This window comes from Chrysochloris asiatica, unplaced genomic scaffold (genome assembly GCF_000296735.1).
Source record: "Chrysochloris asiatica unplaced genomic scaffold, ChrAsi1.0 scaffold00001, whole genome shotgun sequence".
NCBI classification, from domain to species: Eukaryota; Metazoa; Chordata; class Mammalia; order Afrosoricida; family Chrysochloridae; genus Chrysochloris; species Chrysochloris asiatica.
Genome location: NW_006408519.1, coordinates 58693046 through 58709475, shown reverse-complemented (window position 1 = coordinate 58709475; position 16430 = coordinate 58693046). Strand labels below are relative to the sequence as shown.

General features: G+C 41.1%; 1 protein-coding gene across 1 annotated transcript in view; it reads right to left on the bottom strand.

Moving 5' to 3' along the window:
• Positions 1-3551, bottom strand: part of ZC2HC1A (zinc finger, C2HC-type containing 1A) — a 61402-nt gene extending 57851 nt beyond the window's left edge. The window contains exon 1 of the mRNA XM_006830892.1: positions 3368-3551. Coding sequence (XP_006830955.1) covers positions 3368-3551 — 184 coding nt within the window. The remainder of the gene's footprint in view (positions 1-3367) is intronic.
• Positions 3552-16430: the final 12879 nt, after the last annotated feature.

Below are 16430 nucleotides of genomic sequence, written 5' to 3'. Positions count from 1 at the left end.
GTTGGGTCACCTCTCTTTGGAATGGGCATAAATATGGATCTCTTCCAATCAGTCGGCCACATAGTTGTCTTCCAAATTTCTTGGCAGAGATGAGTGAATGCCTCCTGTGCCGCCTCACTTTCTTTAAAGATTTCAATTGTTATTCCATCAATTCCTGGTGCCTTGTTCTTTGCCAATTCCTTCAATGCACCTTGGGCTTCCTCCTTCAGTATCATTGCCTCTTGATCATATGTTACCTATGGAAATGGTTGAATATTAACCATTTCCTTTTGGCACAGTAACTCTGTGTATTTCTTCCATCTACTCTTAATGCTTTCTGCATCATTCAAGAATTTGCCCAGAGAATCTTTCTATAACGAAAAGTTGAGGCTTGAATTTTTTCTTCAGTTCCTCCAGCTTGAGAAATGCTGAGTGTGTTCTTCCTTTCTGGTTTTCTGATTCCAAATCTTTGAACATTTTGTTGTAATATTTGGCTTTATCTTCTCGAGCTGAACTTTGAAATTTTCTGTTCAGCTCTTGTACCTCCTCAGTTCTTCCATTTGCTTTAGCATCTCTATGCTGGAGAGCAAGTTTCAGTGTCTCTTCTGACATCCATTTTGACCTTTCCTTCTTTCTTGTCTTCTTTTAATGACTTTTTGCTTTCTTCGTGTATGATGTTCTTGATGTCACCCCACAACTCTTTTAGTCTTCAATCTTTAGTGTTTAATGTATCAAATCCGTTCTTCAGATGATCTCTACATTCAGGTGGGATATATTCGAGGTCATATTTTGGCTCTCGTGGACTTGTTTTCATTTTTTTCAGCTTCAGTTTGAATTTGCATACGAGTAATTGATGGTCTGTTCCACAGTCTGCCCTGGCCTTGTTTTGACTGATGGTATAGAGCTTTTCCATCGTCTCTTTCCACAGCTGTAGTCAATTTCATTTCTATGTATTCTATCTGTTATGCTCTCTAAAGAAGGCATTTGAAATGACCAAATCATTGATTTTGCAGAATTCTATCATGCGTTCTCTAACATCATTTCTATCATTAAGGCCATATTTTCCAACTACTGACCTTTCCTCTTTGCTCCCAACCTTTGCATTCCAATCACCAGTAATGATCAATACATCTTGACTGCATATTTGATCAATTTCAGGTTGAAGAAGTTGGTAGAATTCTTCTATTTCATTCTCATTGACTATAGTGGTTGGTGCATAAATCTGAATACGTAATAATGGTATTAACTGGGCTTCCCTGTAGGCGCATGGATATTATCCTATCACAAACAGCGTTGTACCTCATGATTGATCTGTATATATATATATATATATATCTATATATATATATATATATATATATATATATATATATATATATATATATATTTTTTTTTTTTTGACAAAGAATGCAATACCATTCTTCTTCACTTTGTCATTTCCAGTATAGTAAACCATGTGGTCATCAAATTCAAAATAGCCAATACAAGTCCATTTCATCTCACTAATGCCTAAGATATTGATGTTTATGCATTCCATTTCATTTTTGACAACTTCCAATTTTCCCAGATTCATACTTCATACATTCCATTTTCCAAACTTCATTGGATGTTTACAGATGTTTCTCTTCATTTTGAGTTGTGCCCCATTAGCAAATGAAGTTCCCATGGGCTTTTCTCCCATAGGCTTTACTCCATTTGCATCATCATGGTCAACTCCACTTTGAGGAGGCAGCTCTTCCCAAGGCACATTTTGAGTGCCTTCCAACCTGAGGGGCTCATTTTCCAGCACTGTATCTGACAGTGTTTCTCTGCCATTCATAAGGTTTTCAGTGACTAAATATTCGGAAGTAATTTGTCACTCCTTCTTACTACTCTGTCTTCGTCTGGAAGCTCATCTGAAAACTGTCCACCATGGGTGAGTCTGGTGGTATTTAAAAAACCAGTGGCATAGCTTTCAGAATCACAGCAATTTACAAGTCACCACAGTACGACAAGCTGACAGATGAGCGGTAGCCCACAATCCAATAGTACCACCAAAAAAGAAGAGCCACAAGCAGAATACATTCTTTGGACTCAGGATCTCTATACTGTGATGCTCCTAGACCCAGAGGAAGACCAAGACAGATGGAGATCTCCAAGGAACAATGGCTCACAGATGTAGAAAAGACACGAGGACCTTCTCTCATAGCAACAGAGCGAGAAAGCCTTCTCCTAGAGCTGGTGTACTTAATTCAGCCTTCTAGCTTCCAAAACTGAGTGAGAATAAACTTACTAAAGCTCTCTACTTGTGTTATTTCTGTCGTGGCAGCACTAGCTAATTATGACAGAACTTGCTACTGGAATAGTACGGTGCTGCTCCAAGAACCCAAACCAAACAAAACCCACTGTCATCAAGTCGATTCCACCTCCTAGTAGCCCTACAGGACAGAACAGAATTGCTCCTTAAAGTTCCCACGGCTGGACATCTATAAGGGATCAGACAGTCTCTTTCTTCTGTAGAGCAGCTGGTGGGCTTTAATCAACACTCTTTCAGTTAGCAGTTCAGTGTTTAACCTAGTAGCGAGCTCCTTGCTACCATATATAACTGAAACGTGGAAGTGGTTTTGGAATTGGTAATGAGTAGAGGCTGAAAAAGTTTAAGGTACCGAATTGTGGTGCTGTGGGCTAATGCGCTGGACTACAAAGTCAGTTTCAACTGCAATGTCGGTGGTTCAAGCTCACCAGCCATGCTTTGGAAACCCTATACAGGGTTGTATCAGAACCAACTCAATGGCACTTGGCAACAATTGTTGTTGTTGCCTTGAAGAAACTATTGCTAGAATTATGAACGTCAAAGGCACTTCTAGTGAGGGCTCAAAAGAAAGGGAGGAGACTTGAACTTTACAGACAGCACAGATGGCGAGACGCAGTGGCAGAGAAACTATTAAGAGAATGAGGAGACTAGCTTGAGACCAGCCTGAGACGGTGTGGTATGGGAACGGCATAGAAGTCAACCCTCAAAACCTGAGTGTCTTCAGGCATGAGGCTTCCCGGTGGAGGCAGATGCTTTAAGGTATGTGTCAGTGGAGCTAGGCTTGCCAAAAGCTGAGCAACTTCAGGCCAAGGCTTAGTGACTGAGTAGGGTGCCTCTGGGCACTTTTCTGTAAAGCTAAAGAGCCCCATAACACTTGCCTGGGCTGGCCCAAGAGGTCTAAGGCACCAAGGAACCAGGAAGCAGATGATAAGCCCAGAAGCACAGGAATTAGAGTTGCCTCAGTCTCAAAGGGTAGAACCTTTTGAAAGGGCAGAATCATAGCTTCCTAGCTTTAACGAGTCAGATCTTCATTTCTGGAGTTTGGGGCTGCCACTCACAAGTGACAGGAGGTGAGGCCAGATCTGCTACTCAAACCTGAGGGGCCAGGATTTCCATGTCCAAGAGACAAATGAACAGGGCCTGCTGGGGCTGAGGTGGTGGGTTTGCCGCTCAGTTGTATTAGGAGAATGGGGCTGCCCCAAAATGAGGGAGTAAAGTTGCCATCCAAGTGCACTTGGGAGGTGGAGCTGAAGCCCTGGGTTGAGGGGTCACCACCCATAATCAAGAGAGTGTGACCAATGCCCAGAGTCTGGAGGGTGGTACTCTTGCCTAGATGGTTTCAGAGAACCCAGGATTATTTTCAATCCTTGAGAGCTAATTACTTGTTGTTCATTATTCTATCTTTTCCTTCAATTTGTAATAACAAGAAATGTCTACTTTGTGCCTATTCCCCCACTTTAGAAGCACATAACTTGTATTCCGGAGGAAAAGATAAATAACAATTTTGCTCCAGGATGGAATTTGAAGCTAAGATTGATTTAAGACTTTGGAAATGGCATAATGAGGTCAAAGTGTTTTGCATATGGTAAGAACATAAATTGGGGGGGGGGCGAGGGGGGAAGAGATCCTGTTGTGGCGCTGTATGAGAAGGACTGGACCGCAACGTCGGTTTGAACTGCAAGTTCAGCAGTTCAAATTCAAGAGCTGCTCCTCAGAAACTCTATACAGGGTCACTATGCATTGCAACCAACTCAACAGCACTTAACAACAACAAAGGGTCCAATGTTATGGATTAAAATGTTTCCCAAAAACTGTGTCCCCTAACTTGGGTAGGCCATGATTCACATTATGGTGCAATTATCCTCCATTGTGTGATCTGAAGTAATTACTCTTATGTGTTGAAAATCCATACCTCAACAACAGTAATGAAGAGTTCTGGGAACATAGTGGGTTACACATTGGGCTGCTAACCTCAAGGTCAGCAGTTCAAATCCAGCAACTGCACCATGGAGAAAGATGAAGCTTTCTACTCCTGTAAAGGGTTGCTCTAAGTCAGAACTAACTCCACAGCACACAACTACCACCACACCATGATGACAATGAGACAAGATTAGTGGCAAGTACGTTAACCAGGAAAGATACAATCCACAAAATTAGGCTGAATCTAAAGTCACTCTCTTCTGAGATATAAAAGTGATTAAACAAGGGAGTAGAGATCAGAGAGACCTCAGTACCACCAAAAAAGATGAGCAAGGAGCAGAGTATGTCCTCTGGACCCTGCACTGTGAAGCTCCTAAACCCAAGGTCAGATCAAGATGAATGATCTCCAAGGAGCTCTGGACTCACAGATGGTGAAAGGAAACAATGAACTTCCCACAGAACTGAGATCAAAAGTTTTGCTCTAAAGCTGGTACCCTGAGTTTAGACTTCTAGTCTCCTAAACTGTGAGGAATAAACTTGTCTATTAGTCATCAACTTGTGACATTTCTGTAGCTAATGAAGACATGCAGGAATCTCTTCTAATCCTATTTAGGACCAATAGCTTCAATAGCAATTTTTTAATACTTTCATTTATTGCTTAATTCCATTCCTACCTCTCATACGAACTGACTCCACAGCCACCTCTCACACACTCGCTATAAGAACTGTAAGCAGATATTATTAGACCTAATCATTACACTGAAGTTCTGGTGTGATGGTTAGGAGGAAGCGCTGGACTGTTAACTCCAAGAATGGCAGTTCAAAACCACCAGTCGCCCTGTATCAGAAACAAGGTCAAAATGAGTTGGAACAGACTCAAAGGCACTTAACAACTATCTTTCTACTAAAATAGATGCAGCCACTGATTTCAACAAGTATTTACTTAGCATCTAACATGAGATAGTAACTGTTCTAGGAAGCAGGGATACAGCACTGAAAAAGCAAAACAAACAATATACCCCAATTTTATAGAGCTTATACTTTTCTAGTAAGGAAAAATAAAAATGATTAAATATATAAAATGTCAGGTGGTAAATGTGGACATAAGGTAGTCATGTGGCTGTATGGGTTTGTTTGGAAGGGGCATAGTATCTTAGATACTGTCTCAGTTACCTAGTGCTGCTGTAACTGGAAAAAGACAAGTTGGTGTTTTTAAAGAAAAAGGAATTTATTTTCTGACAGTTCAGGAGGCCAGAAATCTCAATTTAGGATGTGGTTACAGAGTGAGATCTGTCCTTGTCTATTTCGACTTCTTGTAGCTGACAGCAATCCTTGGCATTCCTGAACTTATCAATGCATCTGTCTTCTTCATTAGACTCCCTCTTTCTGTTCTCCGGCTGCTCTTTTCATGACTTACAACTATTATGTTTGGGACCCATACAACGCTGGTGTCCAATTAACATAACAAAAGAAAATAGGATCACAACCACAGGTACTGGGGTTAGGATTTAAATTCACAATATTTGCAGGCACAATTCAAGCCATAACAATGGAAGACTTGTTTAATAATGGGACAACAGAGTGGAGAACTTAAAAAACAGGCAATTGATCACCAATAATCTTCTAAGTGTCATATTCAAAACCCTCTTTTAACCTTGCCATAGCCTGAGGCACTGTTAATCAATCCCTTCTAAATATAAATTTTTTTCTCCTTTGCCTTCAATGACATTTCTATCCCCAGAGCCAGAAGCCCAGGTTTTCATATCTCATACAGTCAAATATACTAGGTGTCACAGGCTTTTTCTTTATTAGGCACATATTCACTACCCTCCAATTTTCTCCCCATTTCCCTTTCTTATACATTTCTAAAGCTCTTTAAAGAATCTCCCCCTCTTATTTCCTTTTCCCTCAAGTTTCTTAATTTTGTTATTTATCATTCTTCTGGGTGATTTCACCCACTTGATGTCACTTGTATATGGGTAAGCAGTGAACTGAAAACTCCTGTTGAGATTCCTAAACACCTATGAGACTTTTCTGCCAAACAGCCCCCAAATACTATGCAAATAAAACATTTCTAAAGCCAAATTCATTACCACATCCCCAAACTTGGTCTCCTTTTGATGACTACATCACCAGCTTGTCCAAGCTGGAAAGGTGATTCATTTTTATTCCTTTTCCTTCTCACATCCAGCAATCAGATCTCGTCATTCAATCTCAGAAATGTCTCTAAAGTCTATCTGCCCTTTAGCCTTAAGAAGCTCGAGCAGTGTAGTGGTTACAAGTCAGGGTGCTAAACTCAGGTCAGCAGTTCAAAACTGTCAGCCATTCTACTGGAGAAAGATGAGGCTTTCTGCTCCCATAAAGATTTACAGCCTCAGAAACCCTACACAGGGTCGCTATGAGTCAGAACCAACTCCACGGCACACCACCATCACTTTTTCATTGTTCACAACCTCATTATTATATGGACTTCCAGCTTCTCACCCCCAGTCTATTCTGCGGCCACTGTTACATGGTGAGACAGCCCACAGCCCCTTTCAAGCACACTATTATGTATCAATTCTTAAACTGCTAACACACCTCCTGTGATGTAGCATTGATGCAATAAACAAGTACTTAGGGTCTCTGCTAAAAGTTTTACATATGTAACTTCATTTAATACTTAATTGGAGCTGTAAGATAAGCACTGGACCACAAGTTCATTTTGAACAGCAAGGCCAGCGGTTCACACTCAACAACTGCTCCTTGGAAACCCTGTACAGGGTTGTTGCTATGAGTCAGAAATGGCTCAACAGCACTTAGCAACAACATAGTTTCGGTGAGTATTTAATAGCTCCATTTTTTTTTTTATAACTGACGAAACTGAGCTTCAAATTAAATAAACTGCCCAAATCACCAAGCTAAGAAAACAGGAGGATGGATTCAACACAGGATCGCCAACACACTGGCTACTAGTCCAGCATGAGGCACAGTAACAAAAACTTAGTGCTATATAATTTTCAAAGAAGAAATACTCAGTAACCTATTATTTCAGCAATTACTCAATAAACTAGTGCTACAGAAAAGGAGCTCTGGTAGCGCAGTGGTTACGAGTTGGGCTGCGAACCGCAAGGTCAGCAGTTCGAAACTATCAGCTGCTCCGCAGGAGAAAGATGAGGCATTCTGCTCCCGTAAAGATTTACAGCCTCGGAAACCCTGTACAGGGTCACTATGAGTGGGAACCGACTCCATGGCACATAATAAAAAGAAATAACCACCACAGAAATAACAAAAAGAGAACACCAGTGGGATGTGATGGTGGTGGTGGTTATATGCCATGGAGTCATTTCCTACTCTCTGTTGTTGTTAAGTGCTATCAACTCGGTTCCAACTCATAGCCACCCTGTATAGGGTTTCCGAGGTGGGCTCGAACAACAGACCCCATGTTTCGTAATCTACTTCTTATTGTATGTAGCCCTTTATAGGGTTTCTGAGACTATGAATCTTTATGGGAGGAGAAAGCATCATCTTTCTCCAGAGGAGCAGCTGGTAGATTAGAACTGCTAACCTTGTGATTAGCAGTCCAACTCGCCATCAGGGATTTGTTGTTGTTAAATGCCATCAAGTCAGTTCTGACTCATAGTGAACCTGTACAGGGTTTCCGAGGAGGAGGTGGTGAGTTTGAACTGCCAACCTTGTGGTTCAAACCTACCTTGCAGTCCAGTGCTTATCCTACAGCACCATACCAGGGATAATGATCAGGATAAGTAACCCGCTCTGGTAGCGTAGTGGTTACGAATCGGGCTGTGAGCCACAAGGTCAGCAGTTTGAAACTACCAGCTGTTCCGTGGGAGAAAGATGAGGCTTTCTGCTCCCATAAAAATGTACAGCCTCGGAAACCCTATGAAGACTCGCTATGAGTCAGAACCGACTCCACGGCACATAACAACAACAACATTATCAGACAAAGTCAGCAGTTCAAGCTCACCAGCCACTCTGAGTCGGAACTGACTCAACGGCACTTACCAAAAACAATGCCATCAGGATCCATAAGAGGATATAATGGCTACTTTCAAATAAATCAAATGGTTAAGTCAGAGAAGAGCAACCAGTCTTCTAACCAAGTGTTAGATCTAATAATCACAGCAGGCCAATATAAGGATCATGGGTAGACTGATCTCTGTCACAATTGCTAATAACAACTTTTAAAATTTGACAAAGGGAGTGTCAATACTGTGTGTATAGAAAATTTTGCATAGATCTTATCATCTTTTTATTTTGTATATTAAAAAGCCTACAAAAGACTGGAGCTCTCTCAAGTCTAGAAATACTTCTATTTTCCCTTGATATGCCTGTAGGGCATTGGTGGTGGTGGTGGTGGTGGTGGTGGTGGTGTGAAGTCGATTTCAACTTATAGTGATCCTGCATAGGGTTTCCAAGGCTGTACATCTTTATGGGACTAGAAAGCCTCATCTTTCTCCCGCAGAACAGCTGGCAGTTTCAAACTGCTGACCTTGAGGTTAGGAGCACCACTACACTACCAGAACTCCTTACATGTACTAATTAAAGGCTTTGCTCTAAGTATATAGAAGCGTTAAGTAAAAATGTACTGCTATAAAACCACAGAAATCTTAAACAAAATATCAAAATGTGACGCTACTGCTTCTCAGCATATTCTCCTCTCCATCTATAGCTACACACTTTTGAAGGCAGTATTTCCATCTCTCTAACCCTTCTCCAATAAAACGTGTGTCCGTTTGTCATAACGTGTGTCACTATAATGCTAGAAGCAATGCCACTGGTAAATTTAATACCAGCAGGGTCACCCATGATGGACAGGTTTCAGCGGAGCTGACAGACTAAGAAAGACTAGGAAGAAGGAGAGATGGACTACTTCTAAATGTTTAGCCAATTGAAAACTTGATAAATAGCAGTGAAACACTGTCTGATATAGTACAGGAAGACACTCAAAATACAACTAAGAAATTTCCTCCTTAAAGTAGAGCTGGTCTTAACGATCAGAGCTTTTGGGACGGACCTTCATATGTTGATGTGGCACAACTCCAAATGAAAAGAAAGAGCTGCAAGCATCCATTAATTATAGGAGAATGCAAATTAGGAAGAATGAATCGAGGAAAACAGGATGTTGTCGAAAATGAAGTGGAACTCATAAAGACTGATATTCTAGGCGTTAGTGATTTGAAATGGACAGGTATTAGCCATTTTGAATCAGAAAGTCATATGGCTTACTATAAAGCCAGGAAGACCCAACTGAAGAGGAATAACGTTACATTTACTGCCAAAACAGCATTTTAATATCTATATTGAAACACAATATTATTTGTGATAGGATAATATCCAGACACTTACAAGGAAAACTGGAGTTTTGGTAAGCTTAGCAGTTCAATCCCACCAAATGCTTCCTGGAAACCCTATATAGGCTTACAATGAGTGGTAATGGACTCAACAAAATCAAGGAAAACCAGCTAATATCACTATTATTCAAATTTACTAACCAACCACAAGTGCCAGTAATGATGAAACTGAGGCTTTTTAGGGGTGAAACTGATCAAACATGTACTCAAGAGGCATTGACAAGTACTGGTGATTCAAATGTGAAAGCTGGAAACAAAGAAGATGGAACAGAAAATGGAAAATAAGGCCTTGGTGAGAAAAGCAATGCTGAATATGACATGACAGAATTTCTCAAGATTAATGACTTTTTCTTTGCAAATACTTTTTTCAACAATATAAACAGTGACCATATACATGGATCTCAACAGATGGGATATATAAAACTCAAATTAACTATATCTATATATAGGAAGATACAAGGAGCTCTGGCAGCGTGGTGGTTATGAATCGGGCTGCGAACCGCAAGGTCAGCAGTTCAAAACTACCAGCTGCTCTGTAGGAGGAAGATGAGGCTTTCTGCTCCCATAAAGATTTACAGCCTCAGAAACCCTGTGCAGGGTCGCTATGAGTCGGAACCGACTCGACAGCACCTAACAACAACACAGGAAGATATATGAGGCTTTCTGCTCCCATAAAGATTTACAGCCTTAGAAATCCTGTACAGGGTCTCTATGAATCGGAACTGACTCCACGTCACACAGTAACAACAACAGTAACATCATAGGAAGATATAAGGAGCTCTGGTGGCGTACTGGTTACGAGTTAGGCTGGCAGCCTCAAGGTCAGCTGTTTGAAACTTCGAGCAGTTCCGTGGAAGAAAGATGAGACGTTCTGCTCCCGTAAAGATTTACAGCCTTGGAAACCCTGTGCAGGGTCACTATGAGTCGGAACCAACTCCACAGTACTTAACAACAACAATAGGAAGATACGATGGGGAAGTTCAATATCAGCCAAACAACTCTAGGGACTGACTGTGAAACAGATCATCAATTGTTAAGTCCAGACTGATACTGAGGAAAATTAAAGCAAGTCCGCAAGAGCCAAAATATGACCTTGAGTATATCCTACCTGGAGTTCTGGTGTGGTACCATAAGATAAGCACTGGACAGCAAGGTCAGTGGTTCAAATTCACCAGCAGCTGTTTGGAAACCCTATACAGGGTCACTATGAGTCAAAACTGACTCGACAGCACTTATCAACAACACCTTGCTGTTATTAAGTACCATCGAGTGCTGTTGAGTCACTGCTGACCCATAGTGACCCTGTACAGGACTTCTGAGGAGCAGTTTGTGGATTTGCACCACTAACCAAGTGGTTCGCAATCCAGTACTGATCCTACAGTGCCACACCAGAAGTCCAACAACAACATAACCCATCTGCACTTCGGTACCATCTAAAGAACAGACTTGATACATTAGACACTAATGACGAAGACCAGAAAAGTTGTGGGATGACATCAAGAACATCATACATGAAGAAACCAAAAGGTCATTAAAACGATAGGAAAGAAAGGAAAAACCAAAGTGTATATCAGGAGAGACTCAAACTAGCTCTTGAACGTAGAGAAGTTAAAGCAACTGGCAGAAATGAGAAAGTAAAAGAGCTGAACAGAAAATTTCAAAGGACCTGAAGTCCAGCTCAGGTAAACAAAGTCAAACATTATAATGAAATGTGTAAGGACCTGGAGTCAGAAAACCAAAAGGAAGAACATGCTCAGCAATGCTCACGCTGAAAGAACTGAAGAAAAGTTCAAGCCTCCATTTAAAATACTGAAGGATTCTATGAGCAAAATACTGAATGACACAGGAAGCATCAAAAGACGATGGAAGGAATATACAGTCACTGTACCAGAAAGAATTGGATGATGTTCAACCATTCAAGAAGTACCATTGTGATCAAGAACCGACGGTACTAAAAGAAGTCCAAGCTGCACTAAAGTCATTGGTGAAAAACAAGGCTCCAAAACTTGAAATGTTTCAACAAACTGATGCAGCACTGGAGGTGCTCAAAATTTATGCAAAGAAATTTGGAAGACAGTTACCTGGCCAACCATTGGGGAAAAAACGTGCTCATTTCAAAGAAAGATGACCCAATGGAATGCAAAAATCATCAAACATACTATTACCACATGCAAGTAAAATTTTGCTAAAGGTATTTTAAAATGGTTACAGCAGTACATCCACAGGGAGCTGCCAGAAATTCAAGCAGGATTCAGAAGAAGAGTTACATCACTGCTGGAATCAGATGATCTTGACTCAAAGCAGAAAACACTACAAAAGTGTTTACTTGTGCTTTATTGACAATGCAAAGGCATTCAACTGTGTACATTTTAACAAACTATAGATAACATAACAAAGAATGGAAATTCCAGAACACTTACGTGTGCTCTTAAGGAACCTGTACACAGGCCAAGAGGTAGACTTAGAACAGAACAGACAAGGGGATACTGAATGGTTTAAAACCAGGAATGGTGTGTGTCAGGGTGGTATCTTTGCATCATACTTATTCAATCTGTATGCTAAGCAAATAATTCAAGAATCTGGATTATATGAAGAGGAACATGCTTTCAGGACTGCAGAATGATTTATTAACAACCTATGACATGCAGAGGACACAACGTAGCTTCCTGGAAACAAATAGGACTTGAAAAACTTACTGATGAAGACCAAAGACCACAGCCTTCAAGAGAGATTGTACCTTAACGTAAAGGAAACAAAAATCCTCAGCACTGGACCAATAAATAATATCATGATAAATGATGAAAAGGTTAAATTTGTCCAAAACTGAGTTTTTATTTTATTTGGTTGAACCACTAGAGATTACCAATATTCAACCTGTTGCCCTGCAGAAATGCCAGTGACATATGTTTCAACTAAATTTATTATTATTAAACAGACCACAGTTAATGATAGCATTTTACTAAAACCAAAAACAAAATGAAGAGTAAATAACAATTGTTTAGCATGATGTACCAGAATGTGGTTCAATAAACATGCCCACGATCACATATCACTTTACTTTACAATGTATACATTCCTATATCTATGTAAACTGAGTATTATAATTGGCTTCATTATATTTTAAAAGCATACTAAGACCATGCAATGTTATTGTTGTTGAGTGTTGCAGAGTCAGTTCTGACCCACAGCCACCCTGTAGAGGGTTTCTGAGGAGCAGCTGGTGAGCATGAACCGCTGACCTTGCAGTTCAAACGGCCTTGCAGTCTGGCACATTAACCAACAGCACCACACCAGGACTCTAAGATCATGCCACAGTAATGCCTAAATAGCCCCCAGAATGGTGTCTAATATTACTTATAAAGATTTTATTCATTTGACAAGTGTTTAATGAGTATCTACTTTAAAAGTGCCAGGGGCTTCCAAAAGAATCAATAGATCCGTTTTGGAAGAAGTGCAGCCAGAGCGCTCCTTGGAAGCCAAGATAGCCAAAGTCCTCTCTCATACTTCGGACAGGTTGTCAGGAGGAACCAGTCACTGGAGAAGGAGATCGTGTTTGGTAAGGTGGAGGGTCAGAGAAAAAAAGAGACGGATTGGCCAAGTGGCAGTATCAATGCACTCAAGTGTGGCAACAGTAGTGAGGATGGCCCAAGATTGGGCAGTTTCCTTCTGCTGTGCATAAGGTCGGTCGCTATGAGTTGGTAACAATTCGATGGCACCTAACAACACCAAACAACTGTTTGTCAGATACAATGTTTGGTGTTTAGGATATCTAAGTGAAAAATAGACAAAGGTCTTTGCTTTAATAATAAATGTAGAATAAAAAGTAAACATTTGTAGAGAAATTACTCTAATGTACTTTATTATAAGCCTGTACGAATTCCAGCACCATGACCCTACCTTTGTTATTATTGTTGGTAAGTACTGTAAATTCTGTTCCAAATCAGTCTTTAAAGTTATAGTTTCCGAGGAGTGGCTAGTGGATTTGAGTATAAAGTTGTTAAGTGCTGTCCAGTCAGCCCCAACCTATTGAGAACCTGTATAGTATTTCTGAGGAACAGGTGGTGGGTTTGAACTGCTTACCTTGAGGTTAGTAGTCCAGTGCTTATTCTACAGCACCACACTGGGAATATAATACCACTACATGTTTTTTAATTTATAAAAAATAAGAGTCCTTCAAAGGAGTCCTCTAAACAAAAATATCTTGAAGGGGCATTATCATTTAAATTCCTTATTTCATGGAAATTTAGATGACCTAACTAAAATAAATTAAGTAATCAAAGACTAGGATGTTCACAGTTATGTTAGACTGCAGGCAAATGCCTACAAATACAAAATTATCAGAATTCTTTATTATCTCAAGGTGTTCATTTTAGAGCTTCATCTCAGAACAAAAGTATGAGATACTCTTAAACTCCCGGTTTTTTGCTTTTTGGTAAGTTTAAGCCACTGAAAAGTTATCAGGTGCTTTTCACTTCACAGCAAACATGACATATTTTACTCTCTAACATGCAACAATACACAAGCATTGATGCCTCTGCTCATTTTTAGTCCACTTGAATCCTCTGAATTGGGGAGAGGGGATTGGAGAATAGCATCTTCCCATTGTAAAGGCTTGTGTCTTCATGATTATCAGGAGCAGGAGAATGAGCCACAATTGGGGGAGGGGGGATCTTGAAACTGTAGTTGCCTTTGCTAGCTGGTTATTCTTTCCTTTGTTTTACCTGGGTGCTATATTACACAGGATTAAATGGAGAAAGAATAAAGAAAAGTGAAAAAATTTATTCAAAGCAAAATCTGGAGTCATAGTTACAGCTCTAGGATAAACCTAAAGCTAAGGAACTAATTAATGCCTGCTCTTCCTTTATAGGGTTGTATGTATAGGCCATTAAACCCTTCTTTTAATCTATTCCCCGACTATAAAAGCTTGTCGGTGACACTTACTTAGCAGATGCTCTGATAGCCTCCAAAAGATGCTGCAGAAATGGTAAAACGGTTACCTACGGAAACTAGCCAAGGAAAGGGTCAGGAGTTCGAGGATGCAGACACACCCTGGGGCCCCTGCAAAGGCTGGTAGTACGGAGGCCGTGTACATTCATGGAAAAACCAATTTGCAACGAAAATAAAATCTGCCCCGAGGCTGTGATTACCAAAAAGACACTCTAGAATCGGGCAAGACGGGAAAATGGCATGAAGGGACCTGCAGGCATGTCCCAGAATCATGATCAGGCTCGGGGTAGGGAAAAACAGCTGAAGACCGTCTGGGAATCATTAGCTACACCGCGTCGGGGGGCTGTTCTTCGCAGGCCAGCAGGGGCTTTCCGCGACGCGGTGGAGTCCGCCGCTTCTGAGCAGCTCTTGTGTCCCCAGTGCTGATATCCAATACCCCCAACTACTCTGGCATCCGCTGTAGCTGCCCGGTCCCCATTCCTTCACCTCCTCACCTTCTAGTCCCTCCATTGCACCACCGTCTCGGTCCGACTCTGCTAGACTCCACCGGCAGCGCCCGCCGCCGCCCAGCTCTGGCTGTAGCAACCCGGCCGCACCTCCCACCCGCTAATATCCCGGGCTCCCATTGGACCGGGGCTGACGGGGGCGGGGTTCCGGAGGCCGGGAGGGGCCGCGAGCGGAGGCGCACCGCCTGCCATAGCTGCCCAGCAGCCTTCTGGCTCGGATTCTCCTGCTCACTCTCGGTTAACTCTTGCGACTTAAAACTGCTTTCTGTGACCCAACAGACGCCTTTGTTCTCCTCCAGCCTTGTTTCCCTTGGACCTTATCTTCTTGTTAAGAGTGTTTTAGTACCTCATGTCTCCCCATCATCATTCCCTCACAGAGATCAGTGCAATTTTGTCTTCTCGCATATTCCTCCCAGCCGATTCTCATTAAACTGAACAAGCAAACATAACGTCCAAATGAACATCCTAGACACTGTTTACAGCAGACTACATTTTGCAATACTTGGTCACCTGATTTGGCCTGAGTCTATCTCCATGACCTTATCTTCTTACACAGATTCATGCTTTCAGACACCTTTTCGTATAAAAGTCATAGTTCTTATCTAGGTTTTTGAAACTAAGATTATTCTGAGCACTTGAAAACAACTTCCTTAAATCTGAAGCAAATAATTGGAAGTGAAACCCAGCTCTCCCGCCAGCTTCATCTACTCATGGCCTACCCTGGCCCTAAATTTTATCATTCTGGGACTATAATAGTCCGCTGGCCTGATATTCAATGTGAAGTACCAGGAAAATTATGCTGATACGAAAATTTAAGTCTAGACCTCATGGAATAGGGCCTATGTTTATCAGATTCTAAATTTATCCTTTAGTTAGCGCCAATCCTAACTAAAACCATTTTAATGGTTTTGCTTAGCAATCTAGTAACACATTCCAACATAATAAATTTCTTTGAAATTTTGATTTGATTTAGCAGTGATAAGCCATGTGGCGCTGTAGGATAAGCACTCAACTGCTAACCTCAAGGTCTGCAGTTCAAACACACTAGCCCCACTCTTGGGAAACTCTATACAGGGTATCTATTAGTCTGAATGGGCTCGATGGCACTTAACAACAACAAAGTCAGCTATTGTTTTTGTTAATGTTAAGTGCTGTCAAGCCCGTTCTGACTCATAGCAAGCCTGTATAGGGTTTCCAAGGAGCAGCGGGTGGGTTTGAACTGCAGTCCAGTAGTTATCCTCCAGTGCCACACCAGTTCAAGTACACCTATTGGCTAGTTATAAGTATTATGGGTTTTATATAACAAATTTCACTAATCTGTTCAATTGAAAATCTTTGACATGTCTAATTTTGTCTTCTGTGAAGAGTATGCATCTTACAAATTTGTAGGCTTTAAGAAGCAAGATTATTTCTGCTCTCAACTCCGAAAAT